Below are 26,558 nucleotides of genomic sequence, written 5' to 3' on the forward strand. Positions count from 1 at the left end.
TCCTGCAAATGTCGGGCATGCCACCCGACAGGGACATTAATTTTGGTATTGATTTGGTGTCGGGCACTCAGCCTATTTCTATTCCTCCGTATCGTATGGCACCAGCAGAGTTGAAGGAATTGAAAGAGCAGCTTCATGAGCTTTTTGGTAAGGGGTTCATTAGGCCTAGTGTGTTGCCTTGGGTGTACCAGTTCTGTTTGGGAAGAAGAAGGATGGTACTATACGAATGTGCATTGACTATAAGCAGTTGAACAAAGTTACGATTAAGAACAAGTATCCTTTGCCGCCCATTGATAACTGATTTGACCAGCTGCAGGGAGCTAAAGTGTTCTCGAAGATTGATTTGAGGTCTAGGTATCACCAGTTGAAGATTCGGGATTTTGATATTCTAAAGACGGCATTCAGGACCCGCTATGGTCACTAAGAGTTCCTAGTGATGTCTTTTGGGCTGACAAATGCCCCAGCAGCATTCATGCATCTGATGAACAGTGTATTCTAGCCATATCTTGATTCGTTTGTCATAGTATTTATTGATGATATCCTGGTGTACTCACGTGGCCAGGAGGTGCATGCACAACATTTGAGGATTGTACTATAGACATTGAGGGATGAGAAGCTTTATGCTATGTTCTCCAAGTGTGAGTTTTGGCTCAGTTCGGTGGTGTTCTTGGGGCACGTGGTGTCTGGTAAGGATATCAAGGTGGATCCAAAGAAGATTGAGGTGCTTCAGAGTTGGCCCACACCATCTTCAGCTACTGAGATTCGGAGTTTTCTTGGCTTGGCCGGATATTATCACTGCTTCGTGGAGGGTTTCTCGTCTATTGCTTCACCTTTGACTAGGTTGACCCAGAAGGGTGCCCCATCCAGGTGGTCCGATGAGTATGAGGAGAGCTTTCAGAAGCTCAAGACTACCTTGACCACAGCTCCAGTTCTAGCTTTTGCCTTCAGCATCGGGTTCTTATACATTGTATTGTGATGCTTATCGGATTGATATTGGGTGTGTGTTGATGCAGTAGGGTAGAGTGATTTCTTATGCTTCACACCAGTTGAAGCCCCATGAGAAGAACGACCTCGTTTATGACTTAGAATTGGCAGCCATTGTCCATGCATTGAAGCTTTGGAGGCATTATCTCTACGGCGTGTCTTATGAGGTATTTACAGATCAATGAAGTCTACAGCACTTGTTCAAGCAAAAGGATCTAAATTTGAGGCATTGGAGTTGGTTGGAGCTGTTAAAAGACTATGATATTACCATTTTGTATCATCCTGGGAAGGCCGATGTAGTGGCCGATGCCTTGAGTAGAAAGGCGGTGAGTATGGGCAGCCTTGCATATATTCCTGTTGGTAAGAGACTTCTTGCATCAGATGTTCAGGCTTTGGCCAATCAGTTCGTGAGGTTAGATATTTTGGAGCCTATTCGTGTTCTAGCTTGTGTGATTTCTCGGTCTTCTTTATATGATCGCATCAGAGAGCGTCAGTATGACGACCCCCATTTGCTTATCCTTAAGGACATGGTTCAGCATGGTGATGCCAAAGAGGTTTCTATTGGAGATGATGGGGCGTTGCGGATGCAGGGTCGGATTTGTGTGCCCGATGTAGATGGGTTACGTGAGTTGATTCTTGAGGCCCAAAGTTCATGGTATTCCATTCATCCGGGTGCTACAAAGATGTATAAGGAGTTGAGGTAGCACTATTGGTGGAGGAGAATGAAGAAAGATATAGTGGAGTTTGTATCTAGGTGCTTGAACTGTTAGCAGGTGAAGTACGAGCTTGTTTCACTCCAGGAAGAAAAATTTTCTTAGCCAAATACGTAATTTCCCTCTCGCTCATATGACTCGGTCTCTTGTGCCACAATTCTGATAAAATGTCACTTTCCACCAGATTTATGGATTCACTAAGAATAGAGTCTTGCGTCACATATAAATGAGAAGACTTGACTCCTCGAGCCACTATTAATGAGCCCTTGGTGAGCTTCCATTGGCCATTAAAGAGGGCATTATGATAACCTTCATCGTCTTATCTTCCTACGGAGATCAAATTGAAAAGAAAGTCTAGAGCATGCTTGACATTCTGAAAAACTAATGTTGAACCATTACTAGTTTTCAAACAAACTGTGCCAACACCAAAGACCTTAACCTCACTGGCATTGCCCATCTTTAAAACTCCGTAGTCGACATGTGTATAAGATGAGAAAAAGTATTTTCTTGGTGTGACATGTGAGGTAACTCTAGAATCTACTATTCAGCTCATTCCATGGGATACCAAATTGATGACGTTTTCATCATAAGCAAAAAAGAAGGTCATCTCGAATAATAGCAGCAACATTGTGACTTGCAAAATTTAAAATTGTAGGCAATCTTATATGCTCGCCCAGCCTTTTTGTGATTTGCATCAACTAGGATAATGCTAATTGTCTATAAGATGATGTGAAAAATGGTGGATATGGGGCTACTGGTTTTCACCTAAAATGTATGCACAGAATGCAATTACTGTCAATGAATTTCTCGTGAAGAGTTAGGTAGGGCGCATGTAAGTAAGAGATTATGGACTTGTATGAAAAAGAAGATGTCAAAGGTTTGCAGTTCACCTTTTCTTTATTTTGCAGGTTCCTCCAAACTCCACGGATAGCTTAGGCGAAACATTCTTACAATCGCGTGGACTCTTTCCATATGCAAGCGGGTGTTAAAATGGAGTAGGGGCTCTTCTCGGATATGTTTTGCTCTTTAATTTCTTTTTCTCTGTGGCCTTAACTTATCTCAATCGTAAGAATCCAGTTAACTCATGTTTTGCAATCTAATCTCTATTCCATATATACAAGGACAACATGTTAATTGAGTGTTAGTGCTGTTTGTGCAGCATTTGGGAAACCTCGGCCTTTATTTTGCAAAAATGAAGAAAGAGCTGGCAGCATCAACGAGGCCGATGCAAACAGGAAGAGGAAAAGAGGAATGATTCTTCCTATTGATCCCCTCAGTTTTGCTTTTGATGATATTAGATATGCAGCAGGTAGTCATAGCGAAGCGATGATTATTGTTCATTATGTCATTTTTGATGGGCCCACAAAATTTTATTGAAACTTTTACAAAAATAATATACATGTTCGCAAGTAATACTCAAGCCAATGCTACAGATGATAAAAGCTAAACTCTTTTTGCTATTTAAGTTTATATGGTGCACAAAATAAAAGCAATGTTGTGACTCCAGAAAATGAAAGCTCAAGGAATTACTGAGGATTGGCTTGAACTCTTGAAAGGTGTAAGTGGTGCTTTTAGGACTGGAGTTTTGACAGCTCTGATGGGTGTTACTGGAGCGGGTAAGACGACCCTAATGGATGTCTTAGCTTGTAGGAAAACTGGCGGATACATTGAGGGAAGCATCACTATATCGGGATACCCCAAAGAGCAAGAAACATTTTCTCGAATAGCACGATACTGTGAGCAAGTTGACATTCATTCACCATGTGACAGTAAATGAATCCCTGCAATATTCTGCTTGGCTTTGATTGCCTCGGAAAGACTGCAACTAGAAAGATAAACTAGTAATGCTTATATAAACTGGCTGCTAATAAACTAGATACCGATGCTGCAGATGTATATTGAAACGGTCATGGAACTTGTAGAGCTAACCCAATAAGAAAATCAGTAGTCGGGTTGCCTGGAGCGAATGGTCTACCAACTGAACAGAGAAAGAGACTTACTATTGCAGTTGAGCTTGTTGCCAATCCCTTCATTATAATCATGGATGAACCAACCCCGGGATTAGATGCTAGGGCAGTTCCAATAGTGATAAAGACAGTTAGAAGCACAGTAGATACTGGTCGAACAGTTGTATGCACCATTCATCGGCCAAGCATTTTTTATGAGGTCAGAATATTTACTTTAAATAGATTTTAGAAATTATAAGTAATCTTCTTCCAAGAAAAGAAGGCTAATTATCCTAAAACAAACTGCAGCTGCTTCTCCTGAAAAGAGGAGCTGAAGAAATATATGTCAATCCATTAGGACGCCATTCTTCTCAGCTTAATTACCAAGTATTTCGAGGTGATAAAATAAACCTAGGTAGAATAATTGGCATCATAATGCCGGCTAGGTACTAAAACTAAGGGCTCTTTTCTTATTTGCCTCAGGGAATAAAAGAGTCCCTAAAATCAAAGATGGTTATAATCCTGCAATATGGATGTTGGAGATCACTACAGCAGCACAAGAAGCATTTCTTGGAATTGACTTTGCAGAATTGTACAAGAACTCAGAGTTGAATAAGTACGAAATCTCTTGAAACAAAAATCAAACTCTAGTTGAAACTGTGGAATTACAAATATTTAATCATGATTCTAAGCTAGATTGATTTACAATATAATTCAGGAGAAATGAAGCATTAATCAAGGAACTAAGTGTGCCAGCCCTAGTTTCAAATGATCTATACTTCCCTACAAAATACTCTGTCTTTCTACACACAATGCATAGCGAAATAGCACTGGTCATACTGGAGAAATCCTCCATATACAGCTATCAGGCTTCTATTTTATGATCTTCGTTGCTATAATGTGTGGCACAAAATTATGGAATCTCAGCTCCAAGAGGTAAAAAATAAATACAAGATACACTACAAGAAATGTTCCTGATTTTCAAGATTTCTGTTTCTCTTAGTTTCTAGACTAATGTTTGCTTGCACCATATTTTAGGAGATGGAAACAAGATTTTTTCAATGCAAAAGATTCTCTGTGTGCTGCTGTATTGTTTCTTGGCGTGCAAAATTCTTCAGCAGTGCAGTCTGTTTACCCTTAAAATTGGATAATAATTAAACTTCTAATGTGGTTTTAAGAATACGTGATTGCACTTAATACTAATTGATAAATATGAAGATTAATAACAAAAATGAACTATAAAGTAAAGCAAGCTAGTGTTAGAATGGAACTCATCCCTCGAGTTTGGATACCTTCGAACTGGTTAATGCGAGAACAATTAAAATATAACAAGCTGATGAACAATAGTATAAATGAGAAAGAGAATTATATTGCTTTGATATCTGTGAACAATGTGTGTTACAAATGATTAGAACTCCCCTTTAAATAGTAGAAGAATTCCCCTTATGGTATAATTCTAATTACAGAAAGAAATCCCATGATAAGCTAATTAACCTTTTTCTGATTTGATCCGTTTCGAGATTTACGCCATGATCCTTGACCAGTCACGGATATCTCGACTTCCTGTTATTGTGCTATCTTCAATCTTGCTCGATGTCTGTCTCATTTGGCTTCGATCGCTACTAGCCTCGATCTCGATAGGTACCTCAATTTTGAACTCGGTACCTTATCCTCGTGATTTAGTCTATTCCGTTACGAGGCCATCCTTTGATGCGACCTCCCGGTCTTGGTCAAATAGTAAAATCGGGTGGTCCCAATTTTAACCGTATACAGATAGTCCCCTCGTTTTTTGGAGTGAAATGACAAGAAACGAATTGAGCCTTCGATTTTCTATCTCGACATGTCATGACGTCATCCTCGTGACATAAGCAACGGGAGTGATCGAAACGTCCCGTCGGTGCAGTTCCCTAAGTCATTAATGAATGTCAGTTGGTGGTCGGCCACTACTGCCTTTGAACCATCACCGTGAATCCAATAAATAGACCCCTTCCTCATTGATTCAAACTTTACTTTCACTTTCTTCTAATCTCCAAAGCTTTTACATCTCCTAAGTTCTTCCCTTTTACAAATCTTCAGGTTTTGCTATTAATTCTTTCTCAAACGCCAGGTCCTATTATCTTCCTCTTCTTCAAACTTACAAAACAATGGAAAAAAACGTCGAAAACAGTACCATAAAAAGAAATTGCTTCATCTTCTCAATCGGCCGGCAGAAAAATACCGGTGGACCCCTCTTGAGGAATGCATTCCTGGGGGGTGCGCTCTAAACTTTGATTTCAAGACCGATAAAGCCTCGTCGATTCCTGGTCGATGCGAGCCAATGTCGAGGTATATATGCTCGATAAGTGAGGGATACCTTAAGTAGGTAAAGAAAGACTGCAACTGGGAGGGCAAAGAGGTGGTGATCCCGACCCCCAAAGAAGACATCACCACCCATGTGGAAGGGTTTCTAAGTGTTTACACTTACCCTTTCACGCTGGTCCCCCTCAACCCCGTCATTGTTGATTTTTGCCATCAATATCAAATAACCCTAGGCCAAATCCATCCTTCCTTTTGGTGAATTGTTATTCTTCTCTGATTCTTCGTGAGCAAAGTCGAGGGGCTCCCTTTCACCCTCGATCACCTTATCAGATTGTATAGCCCCTGCCTCTATCGAGGCAGGTTAATAAAACTCTAACATCGGGCTACCAAAGTGCTATTCTTGAGCATAGATGAGGACAAGGATCGAGGCTGGATGGGCCGGTTCATTCGAGTGAGGACTTCTGACCTAATCCCAGCCGATAAGATGCCATTTCCTGAGAAATGGAACATGAATCATAAGTACCGTCTCACTGTTAGCTTCCATGTATTATTTGTTCCTTTATATTTTCTCATTGATGTCTTTTTCCATGATTTAGCAGTCGCTTGGATGCCTCGTGCGATTCCCAACCTCGAGAGCTGGGTTCGGAACCTAGTCTCGACCTCTACATGCACCGAGCGCTCATGGCGCGATTTAGCAAAGGGCCAATGGGAGGCCAAGACTCATGGTAAGCCCACTTTTTGTGTATTTGATGATTTGATTAAGATGCCCTTCTTCTACTTATTCAATTTTCTCGTGTACAGGCTTGGGCAAGGATGCGGTCATGAGGCCTCCGTCTGATGAGGAGGAGACTTCGACCCCGGTCATGAGGCCACCGTCCATGTATTATTTGTTCCTTTATATTTTCTCATTGATGTCTTTTTCCATGATTTAGCAGTCGCTTAGATGCCTCGTGCGATTCCCAACCTCGAGAGCTGGGTTCGGAACCTGGCCTCGACCTCTACATGCGCTGAGCGCTCATGGCGCGATTTAGCAAAGGGCCGATGGGAGGCCAATACTCATGGTAAGCCCACTTTTTGTGTATTTGATGATTTGATTAAGATGCCCTTCTTCTACTTATTCAATTTTCTCGTGTACAGGCTTGGGCAAAGATGCGGTCATGAGGCCCCCGTCTGATGAGGAGGAGACTTCGACCCGGATAAGAAGAGGAAAAAGACCTCAACCTTCGAGGATCCAAAGTCTAAGAAGAATCTGGTTCGTAAGCTAAAGAAAGACATCGTTACCCTGCCTTCGGATGTGATTCAATGGCTAAGGGAGGAAGAAGAAGAAGATGAAGACAATGGCTCAGAATTGGTGGCTCGCGTGAAGAAAACCATCGAGGCCTCAAAGTCCACTGAGTCGGTGGTGGTCGAGGAGATTTCGCCTCGAGCCGAGGGGGTCTTTGAAAAGGACTCTGGCAAAGTCCCCGAGTCGTCGAAGATCGAAGATGCCTCCCATCGAGGTGAGCAAAAGGCGGGTATGTCTGAAGGGGCCAGCTCCAAGGCCCTTCGCAGTGAGGAAAACGCCCCAAGTGGCTTACTTGGGGTAATAGATATTGGAGACTCGCCGATTCTCCCTGCATTTTCCGAGGAGGCAATTTGGGAGGCCCAAGCTATGAGGACTCCCAAAGTAGACAGGGCCAATGGAGGGGAGGACCCCTTCCGTGGTTACTTTATCGGGGTCGAGGATGCTACCGACCTGAATGAAGCATCAAGTCTCTTCGATGAAGCTCAACAAGCCTTGAATTGGGTGAGTCTCAACTTCTTTTGTCGATATCATACTTAGTTTATTTCTTCTCTTCCTGTCTAACTTCCCTTCTTTTTTCCGTATAGGCTTTGGCTCTCCATCAGGAGGTGTTTTCAAAGTCCCGAGCAGAACTGAGCCGATGTGAGGCCGACCTCCGAGGGCTCATGGAGGAGAGAAATGACCTTAAACTCCTTAGTGGGCAAAAAGAAGAGGAGATCAAGGACCTCCGAGTCGAGTTGGCCAAGGCTCACCAAGATCAGACCGACTTGATCGAGCAGGTAATGAAAATCTTAAAAGCCTATGAGCTTGATTCGGGAACGGTGGCTAACATATCAATCTCACAGCTCTAGCAAAAGGTCGAGAGGATCGAGCAATTCCGCGAGAAGGTCGACATGATGAAGGCGGAGAACTTGGGATGGAAAGAAAGCATGGACCGCTTTGCTGCTGAAAAAGAGGCTGCTCGAGCCCAATTGTCATTGGTCGAAAGTCAGCTTCGATGCATGAAGGATAAGAGCTCAGCTCAGGCAAAGAAAATAAAGGAGCTCGAGGCTCGATTGGCTTCCAAACTTGCAAAGGCCCAATCTGAAGCCGAAAAGGAAAAGGCCGAGGCAGAGGCGATCGTGGCCGTCTACCGGGACGATGCTGAAGCCGCTCAAGTCCAAGCGAGAGAAGCAGCCGATACCACTCAAACTCGAGCACATTGGATTGCTGAACTCGCCAAATGCCAATCTCGGAGGGAAACCCTCGAGAAGATCCATGCTCGAGGTTTCGATCTTACCGACGACATAATAAAGGCTAAAGAGCATGAAGCTGATGCTAGAGCGCTGGCCATTTCGATGATGATGATGATGGCAGCAAGAGCGGGTCTGAGAATGGGGAGGACCTCGATGGAGAAGAAGCTGCCCCTGAGGAAAATTAGGAATCTTAGGCTTTTTTATTTTTTGTGTGGGACCCTGATCGATCTTTGTAAATATTTTCGTATAGATAAAAGATCTTTTTTCTCTCTGACTTGTCTTTATTCTATTTCTTGCCTCGTGAAAATTCTATTTCATTCATGCCTTTATGCCTTATGGAGATTTTGCTCACAAGTTTAGGACTTTAGGCAACTAGACCGAAGTCGGACCAGTGTAGTCTTTAAAATTGAGTGAGTACTTGCTCGAACTTGAAGTAGAATGACCCTTAGGTTTTAGTTGAGTAAGGAAAATTTCTCGAACTCAAAAAATAAAATGGCCCTTAGGCTCTTGAATTAGGCCGATATGGCCTCAAAAGAATGGCTTTTCCCCTTTTTCGGCTTAAAAATTAATCATAAAAATTTGTCAAGCCTTAGCACGAGATAAATTTGTACCCATTAGGTTTTTCGAGGATTGGTGTTATCGAAGTCCTTTGCTTTGTTATGCCTTAGCACAAAATCGTCCGGGAGTTCGAAAAATTCGCTACCCCTTAGGGTTTTTTGAGGGTCGATATTATCGAGACCCTTAGTAATTCAGCCGAGGGTTGCCTTTTTTAACCGGTTTATGAGAATATTTGAAGGCCTATTTTATAACGGAATTCGGACGTCTCCAAACCGTGTTAATTTGGCCGTAGCCTTTAGTTTGGGATTTGCCCCTTAGGCTTGTTTCCCTGCTATACTTCAAACTCGTTCGAAGTGTTAGTCCCTGAGTGGGGTGGCCGTGGCCTATAAAATCGAGGATTGCCTTTTTAAGGTCTTATGATTTCGAGGTTTAGTAATTCGATCATGTCGATTTTTTGGACGGCAGTCCCCGAGTATAGGGTAAATTGCTTGAACTTCAGTTGTGATCAGCCCTTAAGCCAGTTTCCACAATAGATCATAAGTATGAAATTGTAAAGTATAAATTTCTCTAAAGCATGGAACATCTGGTAAGGAAAAGTACTTCTTTCAATAGATTATATATGCGTACATATTTTGCCATTAGGGCTCGAGTAATCTACATGGACACGGTTCATTTGACCGTTTGGTCCTTTACCTATCGAGACCCTGTCGACATGAAGTATTTTCCTTGTAACTATCCGAGGGTGATGCCCCCAGTATTCGAGGTTGATTGTAAAGGAGCCTCGGATACTGTTGAATTGCTCTAAGATAGCACGAACAATGGTTTCCTCGTTAAACACCTCGCCGGAAAAACCCATTTGGGACAAAAATCGGTCTAAGGGAAAAAGAGTGCAACACGTACATTCATACCTAGGGACTTTGTGTTTGAAGAATCCTTTGGTGTCTTCGATTAAACACCTGCAAATGGTTAGTATAAAATATAAACGAAAATGGAGAAGGTCGTACCTTAGCAGTATTATCATTTGAGGAGTGATATGTTCCAATTGTTTGGTAATTGTTCGTCGTTCATCGTGCCAAGTTTGTAGGATCCCTTTCCAATGATATCGAGGACCTGATACGGTCCCTCCCTATTCGGGCCAAGTTTTCCTTCGTTTGGGTCTCGAGTATTGAGGGGGACCTTCCTTAGAACCAAGTCCCCAATTTTAAAGTGTCGAAGATTGGATCTTCGATTGTAGTACCTTTTGATTCGTTGTTTCTGTGTGTCCATTCGAACGAGGACGGCTTCCCTTTTTTCATCTAGCAATTCGAGGCTTGTATTCATAGCCTCGTGATTTGACTTTTCCATTGCGTATCGAAACCTAACGCTAGGTTCCCCGACTTCAACCGGGATCAGAGCTTCGGCACCATATACTAAAGAGAACGGTGTTTCTCCCGTACTAGATTTTGACGTTGTTCGATACGCACAAAGGACTTCGAGCAATATTTCTCTCCATTTTCCCTTAGCATCGTTCAATATTTTCTTTAGATTTTGAATAATGGTCTTATTTGTCGATTTGGCCTATCCGTTCCCACTAGGATGATATGGCGTCGATAGGATCCTTTTTATTTTGTGATCTTCAAGAAACTTTGTCACCTTGCTGCCGACGAATTGCTTTCCATTGTCGCATACGATCTCGGCAGGCATCCCGAATCGGCATATAATGTGGTCCCAGATAAGGTCTATGACTTCTTTCTCTCTAATTTTCTCGAAAACCTGTGCTTCAACCCACTTAGAGAAATAGTCAGTCATAAATAAAATAAATTTAGCTTTACCTGGGGCCGATGGTAGAGGGCTGACGATATCCATTCCCCATTTCATGAATGGCCATAGGGATAAGACTGTTGCTCTCCGGGTTGGTGAATCATCGGTGCATACCTTTGATATTTGTCGCACTTTTGAACAAACTCTTTTGTATCCTTTTCTATATCGGCCCAATAGTATCCTGCTCTGATGACTTTGTGAACCAATGATTCGGCACTGGAATGATTTCCGCATGTGCCCTTGTGGATTTCTCGTAGGACGTAGTCGGTATCTCCTGGTCCCAAACATATTGCCAATGGTCCATCAAACATCCTTCTATATAGTGTTCCATCTTCGGCCAATGTGAATCATGCGGCCTTCGTACGTAGAGTCATCGATTCCTTAGGATCCGATGGAAGCTTCCCGTTCTTTAGGTACTCAATATATTTGTTCTTCCAATCCCAGGTCAGACTTGTGGAGTTGATTTCGGCGTGGCCTTCTTCGATTACTGACCTTGAAAGTTGTACGACAGTCCCCGAGCTAATCTCGTTGTCTTCGACAATGAGCCCAAATTTGCAAGGGCATCGACCTCGCTGTTTTGTTCTCGAGTTACATGTTGTAGGGTCCATTCTTTAAACCGATGTAGAGTCGCCTGTAGTTTGTCCAAGTACCTTTGCATTTGATCTTCTCGAACCTCGAAGGTTCTGTTGACTTGGTTTACCACAAGTAGGGAGTCACATTTGGCCTCGATGACTTCCGCTCCCAAACCTTTAGCTAGCTCGAGACCTGCAATCATGGCCTCATACTCGGCCTCATTGTTAGTTAACTTGAAAGTTTTGATAGCTTGTCTAATTGTATTACCTGTGGGCGGCTTCAAAATGATGCCTAGCCCGGACCCCTTCACGTTCGAAGCGTCGTCTGTGAAGAGGGTCCACACCCCCGATGATGTACCTGACTTTAACAATAGTTCCTTTTCAACCTCGGGTATGAGGGCTGGCATAAAGTCGGCCACGAAGTCCGCTAAGATTTGAGACTTGATGGTCGTTCGGGGTCGATACTTGATATCGTACCCACTAATCTCGACTGCCCATTTGGCCAATCGGCCCGAAAGTTCGGGCTTATGCAAAATATTGCGAAGGGGATAAGTAGTCACTACACAGATCGGGTGACACTGAAAATATGGTTTTAATTTCCTAGAGGCGCTTATTAGGGCAAGCGCTAATATTTTTAAGTGTGGGTACCGGGTCTCGGCCTCACCTAAAGTTCGACTAACATAGTAAACAGGAAATTGTGTACCTTGCTCTTCTCGAACTAGGACCCCACATATCGCGATCTTCGAGACTGCTAAGTACAAGTAGAGTTGCTCGTCCGCTTTCGGAGTATGAAGTAGTGACGGGCTCGAGAGGTATCGCTTTAATCCTTCCAATGCTTGTTGGCATTCTGGGGTCCATGCAAAATTGTTCTTCTTTTTGAGAAGTGAGAAGAACCTGTGACTTCTATCTGAAGACCTCGATATGAATCGGCCTAGGGCGGCTATGCTCCCTGTTAATCTTTGTACGGCCTTAACATTGTCCACGGATGTGATGTCTTTGATTGCCTTGATCTTATCGGGGTTGATTTCGATCCCCCGATTTGATACCATAAAGCCGAGGAACTTGCCTGAGCCGCCCCAGAATGCACATTTCTCCGGGTTGAGTTTCATGTAGTATTTTCTTAGTATATCGAAGGTTTCCTGCAAATGTGTCAAATGGTCCTCTGCTCGCTGGGACTTAACTAGCATATCATCAATATAAACCTCTATTGATTTGCCTATTTGTTCTTCGAACATTCGATTTACTAAGCGTTGATAAATGGCACCAGCATTTTTTAGTCCAAACGGCATTACGTTATAACAATAGGTGTCGTACTTAGTGATGAACGATGTCTTTTCCTGATCCTTCGGGTTTATTTGTATTTGATTGTACCCGGAGTATGCATCGAGAAAACTAGGGATATCGTGGTCGGCCGTTGCAACGATCATGCGATCGATATTCGGCAGAGGAAAAGAATCTTTAGGACATGCTTTGTTTAAATCTTTATAGTCTACGCACATTCTAAGTTTATTTCCCTTTTTAGGGACTACGACCACGTTTGCTAACCATTCGGGATATTTTACTTCCCGAATAGATCCTATTTTGAGAAGTTTGGCTACCTCATCCTTGATGAATGCATGTTTTACCTCGGACTGGGGCCTTCTTTTTCGTTTTACCGGGCGGAACTTCGGATCCAAGCTCAGTCGATGTATAGTGATCTCCGGCGGGATCCATGTCATATCTATGTGGGACCAAGAAAAACAATCCATATTATTGATAAGAAATTTAATGAGTTTTTCCTTGAGCTGGGGAGTTAACCCCGTACCCAGGTATACCTTTCGATTAGGTAGATGCTCGATCAGTATGACTTGCTCCAGCTCTTCGACTGTCGATTTGGTGGCGTCAGAATCCTCGGGGATTATGAAGGACCGAGGGGTCCAGTAGTCATCGTCGTCGTCCCTTCCCTGGTTCTCCGACTGATCCTAGGCTGGTGGTTGTGGTTGCTATTTAGCTTCATGTTTTCCTTTGGACTCTGATCCCTTTGTTGACGAAAGCGCCGATACCGGTATTACTTCGTCGACCACGAACATCTCTTTGGCAGCATGTTGTTCCCCATACACCATTTTTACTCCATCCGATGTTGAGAACTTCAGCATTTGGTGAAGGGTTGAGGGGACCTCCCTCATGTTGTGAATCCATGGTCTTCCGAGCAGTGCATTGTATCTCATATCGCCCTCGATCACATGGAACTTTGTTTCTTGAATAGTTTCGGCTACATTTATTGGTAGGATGATTTCATCTTTAGTTGTTTCACTCGCCATGTTGAAGCCATTGAGAATACAAGTTGTGGGTACGATCTGATCTTGTAGGCCGAGCTGCTCCACGACCCTCGATTGAATAATATTGGCCGAGCTTCCTGGATCAATTAAAATACGTTTAACCTAAATTTTATTCATAAGGATAGAGATTACCAAAGCATCATTATGGGGTTATGATATTCCTTCTGCTTCCTCATCATTGAATGATAAAGTGACTTCTGGCACGTAGTCTCGAGTTCGTTTTTCCCTATTGATTGATACTTTAGTGCGTTTGAACACAGGCCCTTGTGGAATATCGACCCCACCAACGATCATGTGAATCACGTGTTGTGGTTCTTCCTGCTCGTTTTTCTTGTTTGTATCCCTGTCTTTGAAATGGTTTTTAGCTCGGTCGCTCAAGAATTCTCGAAGGTGACCCTCGCTGAATAGTCGGGCCACCTCCCCCCTTAGTTGTCTGCAGTCTTCAGTTCTATGACCATGTGTACCATGGTATTTGCATATTTGATTGGGGTTTCTTTGGGATGGATCGGTTTGTAGGGGTCTGGGCCATCTAGTATCTTTAATTCTCCCAATGGCTGACACAATACTTGATGCGTCGATGCTGAAGTTGTATTCTGATAATCGTGGTACTTTTGTGGGATCGGCATGTTTATCGAAGCCACTTTTGCTCATGATCCCTCGAGAGCTATGTCCTCGGTCGTTCCTTCGATCATTTCGGATTGGATTGCGTCCTGCACTGCTGTTTCTTCGATCTGCGTTGTATGGTTGGTACCGATCTCTGTTCGACCGGGGTTCTCTGTCGATATCCCTTTGAGTTCTGTCGATGGGCCTGTTTGGATAAACGGAACCGGAAGGTGTCCCCAATTGATCATCTTCGACCCTGATCTTTGACTTGTACCGATTATGTACATCGGCCTAGGTTACCGCTGGATATTCAATTAAATTCTACTTTAGCTGTCGTGATGCCACTGGACTTCATTTGTTCAAACCTTGAGTAAAGTCTTGAACAACCTAATCGTCTGTGATCGGTGGTAGTTCCATGTGTTCTATCTGGAGCCGAGATACGAATTCCCTAAACATTTCATTGTCTTTTTGTTTCACCTTGAAGAGGTCCGACTTCCTAGTCGCAAAGTTTATTGCTCCTGCATGTGCCTTTACGAAGGAGTCTGCAAGCATGGCGAAGGAATCGATGGAATTAGGCGGCAAATTATAGTACCATATCATTGCTCCTTTCGACAAGGTTTCTCCAAATTTCTTCAGTATAACAGATTCAATCTCATCGTCTTCCAAGTCATTTCCTTTTATTGCGCATGTATAAGAAGTGACATGCTCATTAGGGTTGGGAATACCATTGTACTTAGGAATTTATGGCATTTGGAATTTCTTCGGAATAGGTTTCGGAGCCGCACTTGGAGGGAAAGGATTTTGTATGAATTTCTTTGAATCCATACCCTTTAGAATCGGCGGTGTCCCCGGTATTTGGTCAACCCGGGAGTTGTATGTCTCAACTTTCTTGTCATTTGCCTCAATTTTCTTTTCTCCCGATTCAATCCATTTAGTGAGCTCCTTGAGCATTTTCATAACGGCGGGGTCAGTCCCCGATTCGTTGGCGTTTGACCTTTCCGGCACAGGCTCGGTCCTGTGGACAACTTCTGGTTCGATCCTACTCGGTGTTCGGTGCTGATTTTGTAGTTGTGCTATAGCGGCTTGTTGAGCATGTAACATTTCGAATATCAATTGGAGGCTAACTTCACCATCTTCTTTGCCCTGCGTACCTCGACCACCTGATCGAACTTCCCTGCATACGCTACCTTCGGGATTAATGCCCAAATTTGCATTTAGGGCGGCATGTGAACTGACATCGATGGGATTTGCAATTGGTGCTCCCTCAAGGTCAGCCTGAGGTGCCTCGATCCCTGGGGCAGCTATATTGTCATTTTTCCCGTGAAATCCGAGGTCGTTGTCACCATGTGTAGGTGTTGCTTGTGAGTTTGACATGTTTATCCTGAAAACAAAGATTCTTACGAGAATAAGTGTAAAGCAGTGTGTGTTATTAGAATCAGTATTAAGCAATCATTATTATCCTTGGCCCCACGGTGGGCGCCAAACTGTTTATCCTTAAAATTGGATAACAATTAAACTTATAATGTGGTTCTAAGGATACGTGATTTCACTTAATACCAATTCATAAATATGAAGATTAATAACAGAAATGAACTATAAAGTAAAGCAAACCAGTGTTAGAATGGAACTCAGCTCTCGAGTTTAGATACCCTCGAACTGGTTGATGCAACAACAATTAAAATATAACAAGCTGATGAACAATAGTATAAACGAGAAAGAGAATTATATTGCTTTTATATCTGTGAACAATGTGTCTTACAGATGATTAGAATCATTAGAACCCCCCCTTAAATAGTAGAGGAATTCCACTTATGGTATAATTCTAATTACAGAAGAAAATCTCATGATTAGCTAATTAACCGTTTCTGATTTGATCCTTTCCGAGATTTACGCCATGATCCTCAACCAGTCATAGATATCTCGCCTTTCTGTTATTGTGCTATCTTCGATCTTGCTCGATGTCTGTCTCATTTGGCTTCGATCGCTACTAGCCTCGATCTCGACAGGTACTTCGATTCTGAACTCGGTACCTTATCCTCGCGGTTTAGTCTGTTCCGTTACGAGGCCATCCTTCGATGCGATCTCCCGGTCTTGATCAAATAGTAAAATCGGGTGGTCCCGATTTTAACCGTATACACTGTCAATTATCTCCATAGAGAGGACAGTTTTCCTTAGGGAAAGGGCAGCGGGGATGTATTCTGCTCTACCTTATGCTTTTGGACAGGTCCATATTAACCAGCCTTTCATAAAAATAAGGTAATCTATTAACCAGCCTCATGGAATATTTTTGGTTATACAGTTTATGATTGAGCTCCCTTACCTATTCCTCCAGACAGTCGTATAGTCTATGCCATGATAGGATATGAGTGGACACTTTCCAAGTTCTTTTGGTATCTCTTCTTCATGTACTTCACCTTGCTATATTTTACGTTTTTGGGGATGATGACAGTAGCTGCTACTCCTAATCATACCCTTGCCACCATCGTTTCATCTGCATTTTATGTACATTGGAATCTTTTCTCAAGATTTATCATTCCAAAAACAGTAAGTTACATTGTAGTATTCTTTTGTACAACAAATGTATACACAATGATTGTAGTAATTTGAATCTATTACTAATATTTGTTCTAAAAGTTTTCATCGAGTGATCTCATTCCACACTGTTGTTTTAACACCGAAAAAGAAAAAAGAAACTAACAACTATGTTCTCCTTTTTTTATCTGGATTATAACAGAGTATTCCAGTTTGGTGGAGATGGTACTATTACGTTTGTCCTAGATCTTGGACATTATTGGACTAATGGTCTCACAGTTTGGAGACATAAAGGACAAGCTTGATAGCAATGAAACAGCGGAACAATTTATAGAGTTACTTTGACTTCAAACATGATTTTGTGGGATATGTAGCCCTCATTCATGTTGGATTTTCTGTTGTTTTGGCTTCGTATTTGCATATTCAACCAAGGCATTTAACTTCCAGAAAAGATAGATTAGTCCGTGTATTGAGATAGGAAAAGGGCTTTCGGGTCGATAGAATGTATACATTACGGTAATTTTATAAATTTCTACTTTTCTTTTTACCATCCTTTCTCCTGTTTTGTTTTCCTCTATTTTACAATGGAAAAGCTGTAATGGATATTCATGTACCCTGTAGACCACATTTATACTCCTCTAGATAATAAGCTGCAAAACCTCTTGCCATGAGAAATCTAATCACTTGTTTTGGAAGGCTGAAGCAAGGGAAGCTTTCTTCCCTCAACATATAAGTAATGGTTCATAAGTCTTGTATGAGGATTTTAATAAAAGGACGTTGGACCCAATTCAACCATAAGAAAGATCGCTCAATTAGCAGGATTTTCCAAGTTATATAACAAGACTATATCTGATACACGTGAGATTCTAACCCCTACGCGTCTAGAGCTGGACATATAGAGCATCGAGTATCATAACGTGGGTGTGGCCCAACATTGGGTAGACCACATGAACACCTTCAAATCAAAACTTAATATATCTAAGAAAATGATACAATACCAGTTAAAACGCGAACAGAACAATTTCTTGCTCAATTTTCTACCAAAGAGACAATTCAAATTTCCCAATAGATGATGCCCTCAGGATTATCTCTAATTAATCTAAGCTGTGGATTCCCATCAACAACAGCATACTATAGTTTCACAATCAGAACAACAATGTAACATTCGTAGTGCAATAATCATCCAGGAATTATGTAGTGAATTTTAAAGGCTTACGACCGACACAAGCATAAAAAGTCAAAAACAATGCGGATTGAGTTCATCAGAAATATATATACATGGAATTATTCGAAACCACAAAAAAAAAACATCTCATAAAGTACCGACCAACTGGATGATAGACGTTAGACCTCCAGTTCACTCTCTCAGCATCCGACTGAAGACATATGAGTCCATTAGAGCATCTTCTGCAATCTGAAGTGATGAGACAGCTTGTGCTGCAAGAAGTCCAGCAGAAAGTCTGGCAAACTCCCAATTCCCCACATCAAACCATTGATGGTGACCATTCCCTGCCCAAGGTACAGAAGAGACCATCCACGTGGTATTTTCCTGCTCACACATGCATCCATACCTGTTGGGACCAGACACCCACTGTGTTCCTTCAACTGAATATTTTGGGAGTTCTTGATGAGGAAGCATGGCTCTATATCCGCCCATAAAAAAATCAAAATTGCTACCAATATCCCATGGGTTTGATTCTTCATCCTTCTCCAGCAAAAGCTTACATGAATCATCTGAGTCCTCACCTACTAGGACATGCAGAGCAACTGCCTCAGCGATTGCAGCACCCTCTTCATCAAGCTTTTGCTGTTCTTCTTTCTTTTTCTGTTTCTTCTTTTCTAATTCGGAGCGGATGGCAGCTGAAGTAGCCAAGGCTTTCTCTAAGCGCCTCTTTTTTTTTTCAGCCTGTTTAATCCGATCCAACTCATCCTTTACTTGCTTCTTGTTCCCTTTTCTAACAGCAGGTGAAGCTTTAGCACATTCCATCTCTACAACTATTTATTTCCGTTTCCTTCTATACTTTGTTATTAATACTATAGCAAAAAACTAATGATTCCAAATATGAAAACTGTAATGAAACCAAAATACTAAAACTGCAGCTACACCCACTCAGGTATATAGGAATACCTCATTTTGCGCACAATACAATCCCAAACAGAAACAACAGGGGACTGAAGAAGAGAAGACTGGTAAGCACTACCAGACCTGTCCCTCACCATTCTTCCCAGTTTCTCACAACCCTTGCGTTTAACCATCTCCCAGCAATACCAAACTAATATCGCCACTGAAATTTAATATATTATCTGTTCACTCTGCTTCAAACCACTCACATGGCCTTCCCTCCTACAAGCAGACAAAAGAAAATATGTAAATAAAGTACATTAGAATGAAAGACATTTCCAAAATGGAATTAATAAAGTTCATACTACATCATGTGTATCACAAAGAAAAACCTAGACAGGTCAATTAATGACTCATGAACCTCCATAAGTAAGATGCATTACAACAGTTATCTTCCTTGTCTGGAGAAAACCGAACTAGATATCACTAACACTTCCACCACCACAACAACAATGGAGAGAAAGATACGAGATGAACAGCTTGATAGCTACATTAGCAAATGACTATTTCTTGAATGGAAAGAATGCACCTGGTAAACCCAAGCCATCCATTTGAGTATATTTCGAAATTGACTGGCTAGGATTAACGTTCCACCATAGATATATTTCTTAACAAAGCATCAAAATCCCTGGGTAAATGACAGACAATTAACATCACTTAAATCATTTGCAGGGACAAAATCCTCCATGATTCCACAAATTGATCTTATGAACACCTGGAGGTATTAAGAGCTTCCATATCAGCTTACTATCTCAAAATCCCATCATGCATTATAATTTCATCCCTTTGATGAAAAAAAAGAAAGGAAAAGCAACTCCTAAATATAATTTAGTTGTTTCATAAGACAAAATTTTAGTCAGTCGTAGCGGAACTAGCTAACAAGTTTCAGAAAAAAAGAAAAGAAACACTCAACTGAGGAAGCAATTTGAAAAAACCCCAATTGTTCCCTTTTTCTTTACAAGTCAAAAAAGCCCAAGTTTTTCTCATACAACAATAAGTTAGCCATCTGTAGCTGAATTAGCGTACTACTTTCCAGAAATGGTTTGCCGGACGTGACCAAGTTACTCTGGAAAAACTTTAATTGTTTCAAAAAATAAAATTATAGCTAGCACACAATGAAATAAAAACAATGAAACTAGCATACAAATTATCAAATTAGATGCATTAACAAGACTTACTTGTTTCATTAAAAAAAAACAATTTAGCCATTCGTAGTTAGTTGGAATTAGCATACTATTTTCCCAAACAAGAACGCCATGGGGGAAAATGGGGTTTTTTTTTTGGGGGGAGGGGGGGGGTGGGGGGGGGGTAGCAAGGAAGGAAATTAACAAAACCCCAATTTTACAAAATTGAAATCATCTTAAGATGCCTACTGAAAATCAACAGAAACCCAATTCATCAATAATCAGACATAAACAACAAAAAAGAGAAACCAAAAAAAAAAAAAAAAAAAGAACCCAATTCAACTTTAGTTCATATCCAAATTGAAAAAATGTAATTCAGATAATCATATTCGACCCACATACAAAAGCCTCAACTTTCAACAAAATTAACCATTTTTACACGCTAATATGATCAGATCGCACATACCCATTACCCCCACATAACCACCAGATTATAAAACTTACAGATCTTAATTAAACATAATGGAAGATTGTATAAAAGAAAAATAGCAGACCTGTTGGAGAAACAAAGAGGAGATGATATATATTTGCAGAATCGTACTATGGAAAGGTGTATGAATGGATCTTATATTGATAAGGCACTCAAAATTCAACAGAAAAAGGGGAGAGAGAGAATGAGACTGAAATATTATTAAGTGGGCGTTTGGACATAAGAATTGTAAATTAAAAAAAAAAAAAAAAAAGGGTGACAAAGTGAAAATAGTATTTGAAAATTAGAGTTGTGTTTGGAGATGAATATAAATTTAGTTGTTTTTGAAGTTTTGTGAGTGATTTAAGCGAAAATTTTAAAAAAATAATTTTTTAGAGTTTTTTAAATTTTCAAAAAAATTTAAAATATATTTTCAAATAAAAATTAAAAAAATTATGACCAAAGTCTAATTTCAAAAAAATTAAAAATTTATCGAAAAAAGATAAAAAATTTCTTACATCCAAACGGGCTCTAAAACTGGTCGAATGAATAAAATTGCTAGGAGAAGGAAGGGTGAAATGGACACGTGGAAGCTTAGAATAGGTGAATCAAGAATTTGTGTCCTTTCTAAATGATGAATGGACGGGTCACACGGGAACAGCTCTTATGAAGTGTGGATATGGTTTGGGATGAAGTATTGTTCCTTGGATTTTAATTGATTTTTTAAAGGAAATTTTACCTTACGTAGCGAAAGTTTATACCTTATTTATTATAAATAAAAATTCTTTTAAAATATTATTTTCTATAACTACTTTTTACTTTTTATAGCAAAATATATATTTATGGTATACACTACCGTTAAGGTATTAAATATGTTGTCTAATATTTTTCTCTCTTATTCTTTCAGTTATTCTTTCCCAAAATCACCGCGAGATACTGCCTCGTAGTCTCAAATCGTAAATGAATCACAACGGCACGGCAGAAATTTCGTACAAATAATAATAAAAGCACGGCAGAAACCTCATGCCACAATAACATCTGCACGGCAGAAACCTCGTGCCACAATAACATCTGCACGGCAGAAATCTCGTGCCACAATAATATCCGCACGGCAGAAACCTCGTGCCACACAACACTGAATACCACAACAACAACGACAATAACACAAGAGTACAACAAGTAATTCAACTCAGGAACTCCATAACACAAAAAACAAAAGACGGAAGAACGAACTCATAAGGAAAGACACAACAGGATATAATGGTACAACATAGAAATAGCTCAACAAGGAAGGGATAATGTGTAGCAATGATCCCACATAAGTACAATTCAACGATAAGAGGGAGAACATGAATCAATGACTCCAATTAAGGGTAAGTCAACAATGATAAGGGATAATAAATCTTCACTTAGGGTGGAGCAATTACGGAAGTGATTCGGCAAATTCAATTAAGGATAAACATATTATGGAAAAGATAATAATAACTTCAATCAAGGATAAACAATTACGAGAAGGATAGCATAGCAATAAAAGAGGCAACAACTTCAGTCAAGGCACATAAGAGTTTAATCGGCAATAAGGGTAAAATATGGAGCAATTAATTTCAATTAAGACACGTAAGGGTGATTTAGTAAATGAGAGATTTAATATAGCAAAAAACTTCATATCTAATGAACATAAGAACCTAAGAGCCCTAAATAGTCAAATTTTCACAAATAAGCCCAAGCACGTACTCGTCACCTCGCGTACGCGGACTTCACATGACACAATTAGCACCAAAGGCTCAAATCCTAAGGGGTAGTTTCCCCCACACAAGGTTAAGCAATATACTTACCCCAAAATCACACTCAATCAATCAATTAGAAGGTCCTTCCCTCGATTTTACAACTCTGAACGGCTCGAATCTAGCCAAAATAATTTCGTATTATAAATATAACTATAGGAAAAAAATTTAAATAATGAAATAATGATCTTAGCTAAGAATTGAAAAATCGCTCCAAAAAGTCGAACCAGGCCCGCGCCTCGGAACCCAACCAAAATTAGAAAAACCAAACACCCATTCGATAACGAGTCCAACCATGCAAGAATTACCAAATTTCGATAACAAATCGACCTCCAAATCTTAAATTTCCGTTTTTGAAGAGTTTTACAAAAATCCCAATTTCTTCCATTAAAACTCGAATTAAACGATGAATATAACCATTGATTTATGAAATATAGTTACTTTAGGATATAGAATATTTACCCAAGTCGAAATCGTGAAGAAACCCTCAAATCCCTCAAGAACCGAGCTCCAAAAATTCCAAAATGAAATAAGAAAAATGACCAAGTTCGATCCTTTAACAATCAGTCCAATTCCGCTTCTACGGACATATTTATCGCGCTTGCGAGCCCACTTCTGTTGGAATCATACGAAATTGTTGAAATCATCATACGGAACTGTTGGAATCATCAAAACTTCATTTCAGAGTCGTTTGCTCAAAAGTCAAACTCCGGTCAACTATTTTCATTTAAGCTTCAAAACCAAAATTGTTCTTTCAATTTAATTCTGAATCTTCCGAAAACCAAACTCCACCGCACACGCAAGTCATAATATATATTACGAAGTTGCTCGGGGCCTTAAGCTGCTGAACGAGATGTTAATTCTCAAAATGACAAGTCGGGTCGTTATATTCTCCCCCTCTTAAACAAACGTTCGTCCTCGAACATGCCAAGAATCATCGAGAAGTCATCAAATCATTGAATGTATTCATCTTACATACACCCGCGGGTGACCCCACGTTATCCCAATCCACATAAGCCCGACGACACCACCTCAACTGAAATTTACCCCTTCCACCAATACCAATAAGCCTTAGAACCGAAATTCTCACCATCTGATCATCTCCAAAAGACCCGATTCCTACATCCACACCCGGTATCAGCCTCTATCAGCTGCAACAACTTATGCCTACACCCACAAGGTACAACCACACGACGTAACACATCACACATATGCCCATAACAACATCTCTGACCAACATAGCTGCCCGTAATCTAATCCAGTGCCAGCAATTAGCCTCATATCCGTTAGAACTCTGTTTCAAACCTCCACTAAACCAACAACGATGGAAGAAAAATGAAGACCTCATAACTACTCACCCGAATCAACAGTCACATCTAACACCACCGGGACACACACCTCGCAAGCTAAAACTCAATAAGCACAACACGAACATGACTGAATATATAAGGGAACACATGAAAGAACTATCAAACAAGCCCGGCAGGCACCACTCCCTATCAGTACCATACTACAAACTGATTACACAAGGGAGAATCAAAACATATGAACAATTCACAAGGATCTCATCCTGATATAACTCCACCGCGGCATGCAGCCCGGTTCAAACACATCAAAACACATGACACCACGAGGGTCTCACCCTCATCTCTGAATCGCAAGTATAATATGCATCATATCAATCGAAACCTTCCACTAATTCGATTACGACCACAAAATCACAACACATGCTGAACTTCCACACCGGTAGAGCATCTAAATCACAAATCATAGCCTATTGCCCAAAAATCACATCAGAACTACCGAAATAAATAACGGAAAGACACCTCAAGTCTTCTAGCTCTCAATAATAAATTAAAACAAAATGGTAGACACGGGCTACCACTATAGAATCTCCCATTGGGGGGGAGGGGGGGGGGATAAACACATAAGTAGAGTACTAAATCACGAAACTCACCCACATATGAAGCAAAATAGGAGGACTCACCCCGATAAGCAGAACCGAAACAAAATACGATGACGCTCCTCTATAATAATTCGAAACCATAACTGTACGGCATCATCTAGTGCAGCGGCCTCAGCCCTACTGTAGAAAACATATCGATGGGCCGGGTCTCCTCCTCTTAGGTGCCCTCAACTCGCCTGACCTGTACCCCAAGATGGCGGTGCAGGGATATTAGCAACTGGGGCCGAACTCATAGCTTGAATACCCCGCTGTGACACATCTGTCCGGAGTCTGGAACAATCTCTCACCATGTGGCTGGTATCTCAACACTTAAAGCAACCTTTCTGCTGACTGATGAGTGGTGATTTTACCATTTATTTTAGTCTCTTTTCTTTAGTTTTTGTGTCTTTTAATTATAAAATGAGGTAATTTATGGTGTGCATTGCTAGATTTTCAGGTACAATGACTTTTGAAGAGAGTTGAGACCAAATGGAGTGGAATTGAGCAAAAATGGTTGAACAATTGCAAAACTGCTCCCAGTGATCTCGCACCTACATGAGAATTACCGCTTCAGCGGACTCGCATCTGCGAGTAGAACACTGCATCTGTGGAATAGGAAAGCTTCGCATCTGTGCTGGGCCATCCGCATCTGCGAAGGCGCTTCTGCGGAATAAGTCTGCTCCTGCGTATGCGCTTCATGGACCGCTTTTGCGGAGATTCAACCATCTACTCAATTTTGCATCTGCGTGCATAATTTTGCATTTGCGTTGATCCTTCCGCAGGTGCGGCCAACAGACTTCAGCTCTGGACAGATTTGGCAATTCACATTTTCCTTATCCCAAACCCACAAATACACGACCTAGCTCATTTGTAAAATATCTTTTGGCTTATTTTCAGTCTCTTGACAAGAGAACACAAGTTTTGGAGCTAGGGTTCTTGCACACACACTTGTGTCTTGAAGATTTGAAGCTTTTGGTTGAGAATTTCTTGCCCATTTATATTCATTTCTTCATTTCCTTGCTTTGTGTTGAATATCTAAGTGTGTAGTATTTGTTTCATTACTTGAATCTTGTTTATGGGAATATTCATATTTAAAGTGTGGATTAAATATCTTGTTGTGCTTATGTATTGAACGATTTTTATTTATTATGAAATGAGGTATTGTTTCTTTAATTATTCTTGTTCTTTAATATTTCCAAAGGGATTAGCTAACCAAGGACTCGCCCATTCACTTCGAATTAATTTTGGGAAAGATAATTCGGGGTTGGAAAAGATTAATTAACAAGAACTTAAGGCGTTAATCCTCACTTTATATATTCTACCTAGGGATAGGATTGAACTACTTGTAGCCATATTCGGGTGTGCCTAATCTCTTAATTGTTTTAGGGATAATTCAATTAGGATGTCTTGTTAGTCTTCGGAAGAAGCTAATATAGAATTATTACCCGAGGCTAATTAACATAAACTCGCTCGTATTTGTAAAATCGTGAAATACATTGGATTGTTACTTGAGTGTAATTCCCATTACATCCATGCTTGTAGCCATTGATCATTTTACTTGCCTTTTAGGTTAGTTTATATTATGGCATTTAGCTATAATATTTTCACAATCACCCCTTAAGTGTTTGGCTTAGCATAACAAGTGATAATTATCTTACACGCCTAATCGCCTACATATTGTTCTATGTGGGATTCGACCCTGACTCATAGTTGGATAAAATATATTGCATGCGATCATGTCTATTTACTTTTTAGTAGTGGATTTCGACGTCATCAAAATTGGCGTTGTTGCCGGGGAATAATTTGGCGTATTTAGGTTGTTTGAGAAATAAGTGTACGTGCTTTGGTCCAAACTTGTAAATATTTATGTAATTATTTTTCTCATCTTTGTCTATTTTTCTTGTTGTTTTCTTGATTGTTTCTTATTTATTTTCTTAGTTTGGAAAAATGCCATCGCATAATGAAAATTGGACGGATGGTAGTTGTTCATACTTTGATGACCCTTGTCCTTATTGTGGAGGACCACACTCATGGCAAAATTATTTAAATTCTCCCGGGAGCGGATTGTGTGCACAATCTCAAACCCATGAGTGGAGTTTATGTGATAAGTGTGGTAGTCAAAATGACCATTGGGATAATTGTGCTTATTTGCTCTTCCTTTCCCCGAACCCCCGCTACGATGATTCTACTTTTTGTGATGCTAATTATAGGGAAATGGAAGTGGAAGAAATTGAGCATGGTTAAAATGGAGAGTTCAGGCTCATGATAGAATT

At 40.7% G+C, this 26,558-nt stretch overlaps 1 protein-coding gene and 1 pseudogene across 6 annotated transcripts; one reads left to right on the plus strand and one right to left on the minus strand.

Moving 5' to 3' along the window:
* Positions 1–2,425: 2,425 nt before the first annotated feature.
* LOC107801910 (pleiotropic drug resistance protein 1-like) lies at positions 2,426–17,458 on the plus strand (annotated as a pseudogene).
* Positions 17,459–18,012: 554 nt separating this feature from the next.
* Positions 18,013–20,779, minus strand: LOC107801911 (uncharacterized). Of its 6 annotated transcripts, none has more exons than XM_016625324.2 (3): positions 20,642–20,768; positions 19,493–19,591; positions 18,013–19,185 (listed from the first exon to the last, which is right to left on the minus strand). In XM_016625324.2, the coding sequence occupies exon 3, from the start codon at positions 18,826–18,828 to the stop codon at positions 18,199–18,201; it is 630 nt and encodes a 209-aa protein (XP_016480810.1). In that variant the 5' UTR covers positions 18,829–19,185; positions 19,493–19,591; positions 20,642–20,768; the 3' UTR covers positions 18,013–18,198. The 6 variants fall into 6 exon arrangements, 5 of the variants coding, with proteins under 5 accessions (XP_016480810.1, XP_075098083.1, XP_075098082.1 ...); XM_075241982.1 differs by having other exon boundaries at positions 19,347–19,591; XM_075241981.1 differs by having other exon boundaries at positions 19,325–19,591.
* Positions 20,780–26,558: the final 5,779 nt, after the last annotated feature.

This window comes from Nicotiana tabacum, chromosome 21, assembly GCF_000715075.1.
Source record: "Nicotiana tabacum cultivar K326 chromosome 21, ASM71507v2, whole genome shotgun sequence".
NCBI classification, from domain to species: domain Eukaryota; kingdom Viridiplantae; phylum Streptophyta; class Magnoliopsida; order Solanales; family Solanaceae; genus Nicotiana; species Nicotiana tabacum.

Coding starts and splice junctions, on each gene's coding strand:
- LOC107801911 (XM_016625325.2), bottom strand. CDS start 18,828: ATGGAATGTGCTAAAGCTTCACCTGCTGTTAGAAAAGGGAACAAGAAG.